A 16,679-nucleotide genomic window follows, 5' to 3' on the forward strand; every position below is an offset into this window, starting at 1 on the left:
CTCATTAGAATAATTAATTAATGAAAAAAAGGATGTATTCATAAATAAACAGACAAATAAATTTCCTAATGAATAAATAAGTTATTTAATTTAATAATAATTATAACAATTAAAAAATGAAAAGGTAAATTCAGGCAAGGAGTTGCCTAGTAAGACCTGGGTAAGAATTTCAGTATAAAAAATTTCAGCATCTATGAAAGACAGGTAGGAATATGAAAAATATGTTGCCGTATTCTTATCTGGTACAAGGTACAGGTAGGTGGAAGAAAACTCTGAGATCAAGGACATATCTTCATCTGAAACATATCTTTTGAATCTCCAAAAATGTTACGAGTTGCCTAGTAAGATCAGGGTAAGAATTTCAGTATAAAATAAATCAGAATCTGTGAAAGACGGGTAAGAATATGACGAATATTTTGTCGTATTCTTATCTAGTACAAGGTACAAGTAGGTGAGAGAAAGCTCCGAGATCAGGGACATATCTTCATGTTAAACCTATCTTTTAAATCTTCATAACAGGTAAGTAGTTCCCTAGTACGACCTGGGTAAGAATTTCAACATTAAATAAATTAGCATCTATGAAAGACGGGTAAGAATATGACAAGTATTTTGTTGTATTCTTATCTGGTACAAGGTACAGGTAGGTGAGAGAAAGCTCTGAGATAAGGGACATATCTTCATGTTAAACTTATCTCTTGAATCTCCATAACAGGTAAGGAGTTGCCTAGTAAGACCAGGGTAAGAATTTCAGCATTAAATAAATCAGCATCTATGGATGACAGGTAGGATTATGACAAATATTTTACTGTATTCTAATCTGGTACAAGGTACAGGTAGGTGAGAGAAAGCTCTGATATCAGGGACATATCTTCATGTTAAATCTATCTTTTGAATCTCCATAACAGGTAAGGAGTTGTCTAGTAAGATCATGGTAATAATGTCAGTATAAAATAAATCAGCATCTATGAATGACAGGTAGGATTATGACAAATATTTTGCCGCGTTTTTATCTGGTACAAGGTACAGGTAGGTGAGAGAAAGCTCTGAGATAAGGGATAAATCTTGATGTTAAACCTATCTTTTGAATCTTCATAACAGGTAAGTAGTTCCCTAGTACGACCTGGGTAAGAATTTCAACATTAAATAAATTAGCATCTATGAAAGACGGGTAAGAATATGACAAGTATTTTGTTGTATTCTTATCTGGTACAAGGTACAGGTAGGTGAGAGAAAGCTCTGAGATAAGGGACATATCTTCGTGTTAAACTTATCTCTTGAATCTCCATAACAGATAAGGAGTTGCCTAGTAAGACTAGGGTAAGAATTTCAGCATAAAATAAATCAGCAACTATGAATGACAGTTAAGAATATGACGAATATTTTGTCGTATTCTTATCTGGTACAAGGTACAGGTAGGTGAGAGAAAGCTCTGATATCAGGGATATATCTTCATGTTAAACTTATCTTTTGAATCTCCATAACAGGTAAGGAGTTGCCTAGTAAGACCAGGCTAAGAATTTCAGCATCAAATAAATCAACAACTATGAAAGACAGGTAAGAATATGACAAATGTTTTACTGTATTCTAATCTGGTACAAGGTACAGGTAGGTGAGAGAAAGCTCTGAGATCAGGGACATATCTTCATGTTAAACCTATATTTTGAATCTCCATAACAGGTGAGGAGTTGTCTAGTAAGATCATATTAATAATGTCAGTATAAAATAAATCAGCATCTATGAAACACAGGTAGGAATATGACGAATATTTTGCCGCGTTTTTATCTGGTACAAGGTACAGGTAGGTGAGAGAAAGCTCTGAGATAAGGGACATATCTTCATGTAAAAACCTATCTTTTGAATCTTCATAACAGGTAAGGATTTGCCTAGTACGACCTGGGTAAGAATTTCAACATTAAATAAATTAGCATCTATGAAAGACGGGTAAGAATATGACAAGTATTTTGTTGTATTCTTATCTGGTACAAGGTACAGGTAGGTGAGAGAAAGCTCTGAGATAAGGGACATATCTTCGTGTTAAACTTATCTCTTGAATCTCCATAACAGGTAAGGAGTTGCCTAGTAAGACTAGGGTAAGAATTTCAGCATTAAATAAATCAGCAACTATGAATGACAGTTAAGAATATGACGAATATTTTGTGGTATTCTTATCTGGTACAAGGTACAGGTAGGTGAGAGAAAGCTCTGATATCAGGGACATATCTTCATGTTAAACTTATCTTTTGAATCTCCATAACAGGTAAGGAGTTGTCTAGTAAGATCATGGTAATAATGTCAGTATAAAATAAATCAGCATCTATGAAACACAGGTAGGAATATGACGAATATTTTGCCGCGTTTTTATCTGGTACAAGGTACAGGTAGGTGAGAAAAGCTCTGAGATCTGGGAAATATCTTCAGGTTATACTTATTTTTTAAATCTCCGTAAAAGGGAAGAACTTGCCGAGTTCTGTGTCCAATATTTAGCTAGTACAAGCTACAGGTAGGTAGGAAAACCCTTTTAAGATCATGGTAATAATTTCAATCTGAAAGAATCAGCAGCAATGAATGACATGTAGGATTATGATTATTTACATTCAAATTAGATGTTTTCTTTTAAAACAATTTGCTGTAAATGAATGCATCATATGAATACCTAATAAACAAGATGTGTTTGTGTAACACTGATGTATGGTGACATAGTAAAGATTAAACTTTTCTTAAATGCAAATTTAATTAATAGGTACCAAAAATAAGGTACATGTATTCTCAATGGAAAACAATTGTGAAATTTGAAAGTACGCAAATGTTAAAGTTTTTTTTTTCAATAAGTACAAAAATCTCTAAGGCCAAGGCCAATATGTCAATGTAATTGGTATCAAAATGAAAGGTCTTGCCACATAGAATTCTTATATAGAGTATGAAAGCCCTAGCCCTAACCGGTCAGAAGTTATGAACAAGGTTATTTTTTTAAAAAGTCTGTCAAACTCCAACGTCAAGGTCAAAGGGTCAATGTTCTTGGTATTCAATGAAGTAACTTCTTACAAGGATTAAATATGTTGAGTATGAAAGCACTAGCCATAATACTTTAAAAGTTATGGTCAAGGTTTTCTTTTTTAAAGTAGGTCAATCTCAAAGGTCAAAGGGTCAAAGTTCTTGGTATCCAATGAAGTAACTTCTCACAAGGATCATGTATATGAAGTATGAAAGTTCTATCCCCTACCGTTGAAAAGTTATAGCCAAGGTTAAAGTTTCTTCACAAGTACGGAAATCTACAAGGTCAACGTCAAAGGATCAAGGCTGTTGGTATCCAATGAAAGGTCTTTCCAAAAAGATTAATATGTGAAGTATAAATGTCTTGGCATCTACTGTTCAAAAGATATGGCCAAAGTAAAAGTTTAAAATTTTCATGACAAATGGGTCAAACTCCAAAAAAGTAATATAAATAATCAAGAGCTAAGATCAGCCTTTCATGCTGAAACCATTGTTTAAAAAGGATGACTCAAAGATCTATAAAATAAAAAGTTGGTGTGACATTCCACCTTAAACGTTTAATTATGAAGAGTTAACTGCATTTGATGAAAAGAAGAAAATTTATTATTTTTCAAATTGTCTGCGGTAAAGGAGTCATTTTTTGTATATAACTTAATAAAGATATAGTTTATTCAAATATTTATAAAGATATTTGTTTGAATATCATATAACTTTTTACAATATCTTAAATAAAACATGTGCAGCCCATAGAACTTCAATTAATGTAAAATTCAAGGTGCAATTAATTGGACAAAAATCAAAAGTTTTGTACAATTCTCAGTGAAGCATTATTTGACACCATCTTCAAAATTCTATCAAGATTTAAACTATCAGACCATTCATTTATTAGGTACGTAAAATGGTCGCTATATATTATAACTTAAATGCTTCGGAATTCTCGCGGGGCTGCCCTTCAATACATGGTCATTAGATAAGATGTGAAATCTAGTAATTTGGACTTTATAATTAGTTTTATTAATTTTTTTTTAATTTTTAAAACATATTTTACAACAAGTATTATACAAACATCACTGCCTTAAGTGAAGAAATATTAATAAAGTAAGCACAATGTGATATGTTTGTACTTTGGATCACATGAAAAAAAAAATTCACTCGAATTACCTAGTGTGAAATACCAGGTATACCAGACCCAGAAAAGTAGTAACTGCCGAATAGCGAAAAATGTAGGTTCTGTAGACTTACGTATCCCTTGCTCTATTGCGTTAGGATATGCCTCGGGGGAAAAAAACTTGAGTTTTGTGAGAAATTAAGTCTTATCTCTAACCTGGATATTCATGTGAAACGATACCAGATTTCTTACAAGTGGTTGTTGTATAGGTATAAGTTTCTAATTAAGATAAGAAAATAATTATTTCTATCTCACAACCTCAGTATAATAGTCATTCAATTACACTGGCGGATTAGTTTACAGGTAGTGCACCCCCCCCCTCCCCCACCCCGGCCCACTTTTCTGTTGAATATATACATATGATTTAATAATTCAATAATTTATAATAAAATGTAATTTACCAATCGAATAAATATTAACAACAAATATTTATTATATTTCTTTATATTTTAACACTGATAAACTCTTAACTCTGATAACCAACAGCACCTCCCCCCCCCCCCCTCCCCCTTTTCAAGATTCCTGGATTCGCCACTGAAATCTGCGTCGCCTTGTGAAATAGTAGTAAGAAAGTCTGCTTTAAAGTCGCGGATTAAGGAGATAATCCTTGTATTGCAGGTTTGAATCCCCCTGAAGGACGTGGAGACCGGTCCTCCAATGAGACCGTATAAACCGAGGTCCCTTGTCGCAGTTGGTGCTGGCACGAAAAAGGTCCCTCACTGTGGAGGGGACCAGGGCCCCATTTTCTTTACAATATATGCATAAGATTTAATAATTCAATAATTTCAGTGTGGTTGTGGGCTCCTTAACTCTGTCAAACAACCGCTCCACTTCTCCCTGTCGCTGTTGGTGCTGGCACGAAAAAGGTCCCCACACTGCTCAATGACCCAAGCAGCTTTCCAGCGGCAATTGTTAGTATTCCCATGAGTGAAAAATTGGAGCAAGGATCTTAAGGCAGCATTTAAACACCTTTGGTTTTCGTTTCTTACATGACCACATTTAACGATAGATGCCTGTCTCCAGTTGGTAATACCCCCCCCCCCCCCGTGCATTCTCCATTCGCAATACACATAACAACCAAACTGCATTTACCGAAATACAAATAAATATATAGAAAAAAAAATATATCAAGTACTGTACCTCAACTCCTTTTATTTTTCATTAAAATCAATCCACGATTATCTATAATTAGTCCATTTTTGATGATTAATTTATATTGATAAATTGTTTATATATACTGACATTTCCAATTTTCGGCATAGGAATTTATATATAATAACCCCATTGTAAATTACATATGAAATAAATAAAAACTACTAATCGAATAAATATGATTAAAGAATATTTATTTTATTTCTGTTTATTTAAACACATGTGGATTATTCCATGTACGAGTGAATAGGTCTCTAGTGATGACGTATTACGCATCTTATGAACGATAACTCGATATATGAACGATAATTCATGTTCGACTTCTTTTACGCCATAGCATCTAGTCATTAAAAACGTTGTAAAATATCTTTTCAGAAAGTAATCATTCTTTCTTAAGAGTTTTTTTCACCGAAGTTAAAGAAGCAACATGAGACCTGAATGCCATTTTTTCATAATTAGATTTTTGAGTTTGATGAGGATATTGATGATTTTTGATCAAAACTTTTCTGATCATCCGTCATGCGTTCAGAAGAATAGTTCGGACAAAGAAGCTGAAACTTATGTGGAAGCATCTTTAAGTAGTGTATACTACATGTAATTGTTCAGATAATGGTCCCCGGAGTAAAATGGGGGCAAATATGGATATGGGAACATTTATCGTACTTCTACTCCGCTACTCAAGAATGGAAATGCTTCGGTGAATCATACTTATATGGTCGTAATCTCTGGTGGTCCCTATATATATAGGGTGAGGCCACAAAGGCAAAGTTTTACAAAGGATTTAAAATGAAAATCTGTGAAAGTCTTTTGTAGAACACGAGGCTGAAAGTGACTCAGTGGGCTTATGTCCGTTAAATTATTTGTTTTTTTTTATCTGTTGGAATCAGAACAGATAACACAATTTCATGTGTACATGTATTGATATTGAATATACATGTAGAATTAAGGCACCTTAAAATAAAATCAAAATAATACACATTTAAGCGACTTCAAAATATGTTCATTTTTCTAACCAACAACATCAGGTGTACATAGAAGATCCCCGACTTTCTGGAACTGGTCCTGATTGGTGTTAAAAGTTTTCTGATAATTGTCCGGATCTACGTAGCTCGCCAGAATCCAGTGGGTTTTGATATTATCGTGTGCGGCATAGTAAACGCCAGTCCAGCTCGCTACGGACCTGGCATTCCGGAATTCATTCTTATAAGCGACTGACCATCCCACGATGTATTCCGTGGTATTAACCTGCACGTATCTTCCGATCAGGTCATATTCTTTCTCGGCGTTTCCTACGGCGCTGTAATAATGGCCGGATAGTGTTCCGTTTTTACAGGAAAGTTTCATCTCTGACTGTAGTTGATTCCTCCAGATTCCAACTAATGCACACTGTTCATCGTGTGATGGTCTGCAAGATGATGAACCTGAAAGGACGTCGCACTTAATATTTTTACAAGCAATTTAGAGTGAGATTTTACTTGCTATTTATGATCAATTTATATTTTTTTCACAAAGTGATACACGCAATCTATAAAAAATAGTGACTGAAGGATAGATTTGACAGTACAGTAAATATGCGTACAACGAAGTGCGAGGGAAGGACGTTCGGTTTAATTTTGTTTTGACTTTAAATATTAAAACAACTGAATAAATGCTAATTTAGTTTGACATATACATGTATGTGGTAGGATTACGTTGTATTATAGAGAGACGCACAATATCTCATGACAATTCCAACCACCTTTATCAGACAGACATTCAAAAATGTATGTGTCTAGTTAACGTTTATATACTTTATAAATTGAAATAATTCCTATAAAACAAGTAATGAACTAAAAAAAATAACCCCATAAGTTTTAAAATGGCCTAAAATTGGCTTTCTCAAATCTAAAAGATAAAGGTCATATGCACCATCGAAACATTTTGAATTGACTGTGTTAATTCAAATAATAAATATTTTAAGAATATCATAAATATGATACTACCATATCATAAATATAATACTACCCAATATGTGTTAAGATAGGGCAACTTGGATTAAACTGTCATATGTAGGGATATTATTATTTAAAATTTTTCATGTATTTCAACTCACTAGCTGCCCTGGGAAAAGACTGAACAGCTAACACAGTACACAACAAAACCAGAATGTATGCAAATATTTTCATCCTGTAATTAAAATAAAGATTTTTAATTGTACTGAATTAATAATTAGAACATATTACATGGATCTATCAAAAAGGAAGAAACCACTCTTTGATCATCCTAGTAATTTTATAAATCATGCTTCGAAAAAGTATTTATGTAATATATCTATTTAAAAAAAATAATAAAAAAATAAAATTCAAAAACAAACAGCGAAAGCTTTTTATTTGTATTTATTTATAGGGAAACATGTTAAAGTTAAATTTACCTTGAATTAATAGTTTTTCCCCTTACAAATGATGCTTGAAAAGGCTGTTATCAATTTATATACCTTTATTTTATGTAAACAGATGGTCACGTGACCATTTGCTTGTATCAGAGACAAACTGGAGCAATTATAGATACATTCTAGTTTTTAATGAGTAATAAGATAATGTGTGATACCTATGTAACATTCTATTTGAAGTTGTGACCGATTGTTAGAGATAAAGTTACACTCAGAATTTTTTTTATCAATTAAACATAATTCTAAAATTTACTAATGACACCATTTGTATTATGCACTCTTTTACCGTTTAAACAGAAAACCCCAATATAATTTCCATGATATCATAGAATGTAAGGAGAGGTTAGAAACAATATGTGTTTATTAAAATCTTCAACTAAAATAAAATTTTGAGACATCATTTTTTGTTGTTGACATTATGTATTTTCTTCTCATATCTTTTGCTTGTTTTTCTTTTCACATTGAGTGTGTTTCTTTCATTTTTCATTTTTTATTAGATGTAAAGTAGTATTATTTTTTCTTTTTTTCCCTTTTTGCATGATGTTGAATTCCTTTTCTTTCTTTTTTTTTAAGTTTGAAACACTTTAATTATTGTTCATATGATTTTTTTACCATAGATCCCGAGCGATTTAAAAGAAAAAAAAGTATCATACGTCGAAAAATTCAATGACTGAATGTTGCTAAATGTATAATGGAAAAGGCTTTTATTTTGATTTTTTTCTCATCATTATTATATTTAGTTTTTAGTTTAAACAGTTGTTTTGTTTTTATTTGGTTACATGTACAATGTACATATACTGTTTTTTGCTTTGTATTTTGTTTTATTTTTTTTCTTCAATTTCAATATTTTTGTTTTGAATACATAAAAGATTTTGGTTCAGGAACCAGGAAGTATTTACATGTCGAGATCCTGACAAATTTGGAATGGTAAAAGGTTAAGAAGCTAAATAAATATTATGTCCATGGGTTGATCAGTTTGAAATGAATCCCCGACAACATTAATTCTCCAATACAAATAAAAGACTGATAGAATCAAAATATGTTTTCTAAATAATCCATTCCAAAATAGAATCTCTAAAATTCAGATGATTTTATTTTTCTTTATCTATATGTATATTTGTCAACGGCGTTTTGGAATTTATTTACGTCCTGGGAGAAAAAGTTGAGACAAATGCTTACTAATTTTAAATCTTATTTCAAACATCTTTAATTTTAATGAAAACAAAAAATTATGAAAGGAAATTCAATTGATATTTTGCCCCTCGTATGGAAGCAAATTTATGACCTATCAAAATATTTTTCGATTCGATATAATGAATTGTCGAATTTGTTAGAATTAATTAAATTGAGTTATAAAGAATTTAATCTGTCATTAAAAAATTGTTAAATTCCTTAAAAAGTATTGAAAATTTGATATAACAAATTTTAGAATTGGCTATAACGAATTTTAGAAATTTTTAAAACGAATTTTAGATATTGTTTCAAAGACCTTCAATATGTTATAACAATTTTTAGAATACATTTACATGTCTTTAATTCGTTATAACAAATTCGAAAGTGCGTTATATCGAATGTTTGATGGTTACTTAATGGACTTACGTAAATAATACACAGATTTTTTTAGAATGTCCTTTTTAAGGTACGTTTAATGGCAAAACAAAATACTGTTAGCATTAAATATGACTGAAACATATGAGGATAATGAACACTATTCAATAAGACAATATTGGTCAAACATGGACATCCAAAACATCAGAGGTGGGATCAGGTGCCATGCAGGAGTGAGCATCACCTGCCGACCGATCACACCTGCCGCGTGCTCCTTGTCATGATCGAGGAATAATGGAAAAATCCGTCATCAATTCAGTGTATAAATAATAGACTAACAATTAGTATGAAAATCGTCAGTCAGCATTTGACTCAATGATGAATTGTATTTGCTGATAAAGTCATTGTATAGGCCGTAGAACTTACGAAATGATGACTTACAATGTAGACAAGACTGTTGATATTCTTGTTTCAACAACTTGTTTGTCAATAATTTACCTCTTTTTGTTCATACATAGAGCATGCTCTTACGTATCAAATCAACTGAGATATATAAACTCCACATGCAGGTGATGAAGGTATATTGCTGCATAAGTAAGGGAACTTGAGGATAGAAAAGTTAAATTCATCACGTTTATCATAGAGCTTGGCTATTAGATTACCATTCACGTCATTTTCAAGTTAAATATCCAAATTTGAAACGGATGAGTCAGACTCTGTGGTATCTTTTATCACAAGTTCACCAGGATATATCGTATCGACATAAGAATAGAAATTACCATTTTTAATTGACAATATGTCGTCGATAGATCAAAATTTCGAATTGAAGGCCACAACAAGTATTTTCTTCTTTTCACACTTAAGATTACGCACAAATTCTGCTTCATAAGAATGCTAAAATAGGTCTGCTAATATCGGGGTGCAATTGGTACCAATGGAAATTCCAATAAATTGTTGGAAGACGTGGTCTCCAAAAACGACGTAGATATTGTCAATCATAAACTCAAGCATCTTTTTGATGTCAGAGTACTTGTGTGTAGAATCAGAACGTATTCTAGCCAAATAATTTTGCAAATGACCAATGACAAGGTACCGGTACGTAAATCTACGAGTTCCAACAGCTGTCAATTACAATGTATATAAAAAAAGCCTGGAATTTAAATTATCGTAGGGAATGGTTGCATCTACACCTATACATTAGCCCTGAAAAATTTCCTAAATCTATAAATAAAATTAATTTTTCATAAATATGCCGCTTGTACAAAGAAACGGATAATGATATACAGAGTGAAACCAAAATATTCCTTATTTCTCCATACTGTCAAAATGCCTGTAATTACTGGTATTTTCCCCACGTGATGGGCCGTATCTATAAAGGAAGGTAAATAAAACGACACCTCAGTAAGCCTCTTCCCGGCCAAGAGAGAAGAATTTCTAGGTAAATTTGAAACTGTTATTTAACAACAAAATAACCAAACGTGTATTGATACCCTGCAATACTATTCTGAAATGTTAATCTTTTGCAGTAATATGCAGATTTTTTGGATAAAATGTATATTACCTTTTTACAAGATTGAAATTCGGCATTATTTAAGTTCACATGACCGTTACCTGATAAATATTTTGCGAGTATCTTTTTGAGCTTAAATCTGTACACTTTTAATTATTTTTCTCAAATATGATCTTAAAATTAGATTTGATTAATGACCATCATATTTAAAAAATGAAAATTTATTTGAACTGTTCTGATTTATTTTTGTTTTAATTTAATTAATTAATTTATTATTGATTTGTTTGATTATTATTTATTTATATTATTATTTCATCAATAAATTATTCTTGTGCAATCAAATCTGCATATATTTTAAATTCGAATTACAGAATAAAGATGCTTTGTTATTTCATGTCCCTATTGATTTGTGGATTACTACTGATACATTCATCAGACAGTGTGGCTCGTAAGTTGCATGTCATTCTATAACGCTTCTAATATTTTTCGATATATTGTTTTGACTGCAAACTATTTTCTTAATATAATATTACTAGAAACCTTTTATTCTTATTGTTGCATTAATTATTATCTCTTTTCAGATTTTATTTCATCTTCATTGTAAGCATCGGAATAATTTAAATAAAGAGCTATTACATAAGCGCTAACAATGCTAGTGGTAAGAAATCCCAAATGTTTAATAAGAGTGTTTTATCTAATATAATTTCATTTTAGATAATGATCCATGTAAGACCCATGGTCATCACGTAAACCAATGTGCTTTAGCTGGAAAATGGAGAAACGAGTACAAATCAGAGATGACAATCCATTGCCAAAACGCCACAATAACAGGTCACTATACTGACGTGAGCGGGGATCCCACACAGCAGTATCTACTGGTAGGGAAATATATACAGGTCAATAACACCGAGTACATCACAGGGTGGTCTGTCGCCTTCAAAAACGAGTACCATGACGACATGTCCGTGAAGAGCTGGAGTGGGGTGTACTACGATGTACACGGGAACATAAAGACCCACTGGGTGCATGCCAAATACGTGGAGCCGAAAAACTACTGGAAAACGTTCTCGACCAATCAAGACACCTTTACCAGAACAAGTAGCGACCCCTGCTTACCAAACTCCGCTGGTTGAATGTCATTCTTTTTACTAATTATAATGAATTTGTATCAATTCAACTCAAGCTTTGAACTGATTAATGAAATATTGCATTCTTATTTTTTTTTATCATTAGGCAGAAGCTGTTTTTGTATATGTATAGCGAATACTTCTGTGAAGAAACAATGTAATGTTCTGACTGGTGTGAAATTGTTTGTTCGAATCATTAAAAAATTAGTAAAACTGGTTTGCATCTCTATTATGTAGTAATATAATTTGGATAATGATCGTTGAATAATAAGAAAAAAATGATATAAGGACAAAAAAATGTTAAAAAATATTTGTGTAGCTGTTTTTTAAATTCCAATGAAGCTGAATATACAACTTCTGCTTAAGTAGAAGAAATAACAGGCTTGCAACTCGACATTTAGAAATATGGACGATATATTATCAACAAAAATTACTTCTATTAATACGTAGAATCTATTGATGCAAGTGATCTTGAAATTAAGACACCACAGAGTCCGCAATATATTTCTCATGTTTGGATGTTTAACTGACTATACACTATAAGGACAAACTTCACTGTACTGTAACGACTTTTTCAACTTCCATTACTTATACACCAATACACATTCATCACCTGCATACGGAGTTAATATCTCAGTTGATTTGATACGTAAGAGCACGTTATACGTATGAGCGATTTTTAAAACGAGGTAAATTATTGGCACACAAATTGATGAAACAAGAATTTCATCTGTCTCGTTTAAAGTCATCATTACGTTAGTTCCATGGTCGATACAATGACCTTGTCAGCAAATACAATTTATCAGTTAGTCAAATGCTGTCAGACGTTTTTCATACACATTGCTAGTCCATTATATATACATTGAATTGGCGACGGATTTTTCCGTTATTTCCTAATCACGACAAGGAGCGCACAGCGAGTGTGGCCGATCGGCAGAGGATGCTCACTCCTCCATGGCACCTGATCCCACCGATGTTTGAAAGTTACCTGTTTGCTCTGCTCCTTTTTTTATTGTTTAATGGACTTTTGATCTTGAATACTGTTTGTTATCTATATATGTTTTATTTTTGTTACAAAAATCAATTTTTAAAAATAATCGTAGTTTAGTACAACAAATGGAAAATACATTGTATTCATAATTTTCTTTACGGTATCTTGTGAAATTTGTATTCCTTGAAAACGCTTAAAATTTGTAATATTTATATGATACAGAAATATATTATTTTCTATTGTTTCTGTATTATAAAAATTTAAAAATATGTAAATTAATTGTGTTTCCATATGTTTTCTAAGAGCAAGTCCCGATATGAATAGATAACATTTTATGATGCGTTTGTGTGGTCTAAATTTCAATAATTCCAAAAATTACTTTTAAAAGAAATAAAACCATGGCTGTTATGCCATGCCTTTATTCTTGCAGTGTAAAAAATTACCTTTAGCCGTCTGATAATTATAGGTCTCTATTATTACTCTATATAAATTTAATGCCGTAAATCTGAGTCTCTAAATCTCCTATATGATTGTTTCGGTATAATCAAGTAGTGAAGCTTATTTCAACTTATGTTATATCGTATATCATAAGTTGAAATAAACTTCTCTTTATCTTTATAATTTAATTTCAGTGTAGACAATGAGACAAATTTCCCTCCAGAAAAAGGTTTCAAATTGAACATACATGTATTTTAAAAGTAATGTCAAGCGGAGTGATACGTTTTTGACGTAACCTAGCTATTTTGACGTAGGCAACAAATGTCCATGCGAATACATTAAATCAGATGACGTATTACACTAAAATTAAATTATAAAAACATGGAATGGGTACTCGGAAATATAACATTGACGGTTCCTTTCGACAGGAAACTATTTCCCTCGGGGAAACATGAAGGATATACAGATAACGAACAGTATTCAATATCAAAGTCCACAAAACAATACAATATAGGAGCAGAGCAACCACGACATCCAAAACATTAGAGGTGGGATCAAATTCGTATTTCCCTCATACCCATTCCATAACAATATATTACAAGTCCAATAGTATATTATCGGATGGCCACGAAAACAAATCGGACAGTATTATAAAACAATTTTTAGAGTCAATCAAGGTAGAATATGTTCAGAAACAAAAAGGAAAGAGAGATATACAGGAAAAGTTAACACAACAGTGCAAATAAGTGAATCGAATTTGAATCCATTGATCTGTATATTGCATTCATTTCATTTCACACGGCGGGAATTCGTAATTGTACACCCACCTAAGCCCACCTCTTTTTTTTTTTTTGGGGGGGGGGGGGGTCATGTTTATACTGCTCACGATTTGTATTGTTTAGAAAGACTTTGGGGTTGAATATTGTTATCTCCATATTAAATTTAATACATGTTTCCGTACATTTCACAATAAAAGAAGCTTTACAGAGCAGATATGTTGTACTTAATTGCTAACAATTAGGTCTAGGGTAAAATTCATTTGATTAAAAAAAATCCATTTTTTAAACCCGGTTACGCGGGCTATGCATTTCTTCTGCAAAAGCTACAACTTCTATTGTTGTACTCACAACAAAAGAAAGCGTTTTATTGTTCAAACTAATAATCAATAAAAGAATGGAATTTTAAAAATTACAATAGAATGTAATGTCATTTTAAAAAAATCAGCAGAAACAAAAGACAAAGCAAATGTTTAAAATGAAAATGTCCCCTTCATGGCAACCATTATCCATCATAGAAACCCGAATTTTCTGTAAAGTTTTGAACAATTAGACGAAGCTGGTGTGTACATGTTTACAGATACATTTAATATATTTGTAGCCAATACGGACATCTTCTATAAGACGAACAATGTACTATTAAGTGGTTAGCTAGTACAGAGAGATAACAGGAACAACATCAACGATCAAAGCCTTGTATATACTAAAAATACATGAACACGGTTGTAGCTAAAACCTTTCAAATTTATTTTTCTATTTTTTCTTGGTTTTCAAATATTCATAACTAAGGTTTTTCTAATGACTATCAAAAATTTGAATTTCAGTTGTCGAAGAACAAGATAGATTTAGAGCTCCAAGCCTTTGTTATGTAAAGACGGTCGCTCCATTTTTTTTTTTAGATATTAGGTTATATATACTATAAAATATGTTCATTAAAAGCAGGTTTATTCAATCAGGGGGTTAATTCTAGATGCGACACGACAGTTTCTAGCAATTTAGCAATTTGTGCAGCTGAATCTTGTTTTGTTGTAATCTTTTAAGTTTTACATTTTTAGGGACAGTTTTTGAACTGCCTACTTGGAAGGATACTTTTAGCTTATAACATGTAATATCGAAAGACGGAGCTTTAATCCAAGAAGAATCCTGTTTCACTTCCTATGTGAAGCTACATGTTAATTTGCAGGTCTACATGGTTGGTGTCCGTATACTTTGTCTTCCTGGTTAAACAAAGGTCAACATAATTCCTATTGTGATATCTGTTTTCCAGGTGGGAATACAGGATTCAGACTAGTACGAAATGAGGTTTTCCTGTCTTCTTGTGATCGTTGCTTTTGTATTTTTGGTTCAGGAAAAACGTATATGTAAGTGTAGAGAATAATATTTCACATAATCTAATGTAATACATTTTTTATTTTTCATTTGTACACAATCTCAGATTTTGACGAATTTTCCACAATAACATAGTTTAAATTCATTATATATGGGTTACCTTGTTGATTTATGAAGTAGTGAATTTCACTTCAAGCTTGAGAGACATGGAATCTGTGATGTCAAAAAAGATATCGTTTTAAAAATTGTTCCTTAGTAAAACGTGCCCTTGCGTATTTAATCAATTGAGAGACATACCTGTAAGCCTCTTATCCAGATAAAAAGGGTGTATTGTTATATGAATAAGGAAATTAACGATAGAAAAGTAAGCTTTATAACATGTATCGCATAGTTTTGTTGTTAGACAACTAGTAACGTATTTTCCTCAGAAATATCCAAATATTGAAGAGATGTGTCAGAGTCTGTGGTAATTTTCATTTCAAGTTTACTGGGATGTATTGATTTGATCTATGAATGGAAGGAACTATTGTTAAGTGAACATCGTCGACGTGTTGAAGGCCACGGCTATTGGTGTTTTCTCCGTAAGATTCGTGAACAAGCTAACATTTAAATAAAAGGTGTCATGGATACCTATAATAGGAATATTTATAATCATCTACTATAATATTTTTCTCAATTTTTAAAGTATAATTACAATTATGACCTGAATTGGTGCCCGTGACTCGGAGCACGGCAAAGTTTAGATTAAAAAGTTAGTTATCACTGTAAACATTTCATTTGTATTTCGTCAATCTTTTTCAACATTTGAATGACTTTCACATTATGAGTTTGACAAGAGTTATAACGTCAATTCTGCAAAATTTCAACGTTCAAAGTCTCGCAATGGCTGAGGAATTAAGCTTTGAAGACATGATTGGCATTTGTTTAAACAAGGGACGTATTCGGAAAAGGTGGAACAGAGAGTGAATATAGGTGAAACAGTGAAAAAATTGTTTATATATCGGAAAAACACCTACAGAGACCCATTAATTCTTTAAACGGCCGGATAACATATTACTGTAAGCCCATTTTTGGTATTTTAAAAGTTGCATAAAACAATTCGGACGCAAGGGACAGTTTACGGTATTATTAGTTACATAGTCTTTTAGTGACAGGGTATGGGATGATACCTGGTTAGTAAATTTCATACCTGGCGAGGCGGAGCCGAGTCAGGTATGAAAT

The 16,679-nt window shown here is 32.1% G+C and overlaps 1 protein-coding gene across 1 annotated transcript; it reads left to right on the forward strand.

The window, feature by feature from the left end:
- Window positions 1–11,173: 11,173 nt before the first annotated feature.
- Window positions 11,174–12,109, forward strand: LOC134282349 (streptavidin-like). The gene is made up of 2 exons (XM_062764753.1): window positions 11,174–11,245; window positions 11,512–12,109. Exons 1-2 carry the CDS (start codon window positions 11,176–11,178, stop codon window positions 11,928–11,930), a joined length of 489 nt encoding a protein of 162 aa, XP_062620737.1. The 5' UTR covers window positions 11,174–11,175; the 3' UTR covers window positions 11,931–12,109.
- Window positions 12,110–16,679: the final 4,570 nt, after the last annotated feature.

This window comes from Saccostrea cucullata, unplaced genomic scaffold (genome assembly GCF_032062105.1).
Source record: "Saccostrea cucullata isolate Sc308-1 unplaced genomic scaffold, CSIRO_AGI_Scuc_v1 ctg6978, whole genome shotgun sequence".
Lineage (NCBI taxonomy): Eukaryota > Metazoa > Mollusca > Bivalvia > Ostreida > Ostreidae > Saccostrea > Saccostrea cuccullata.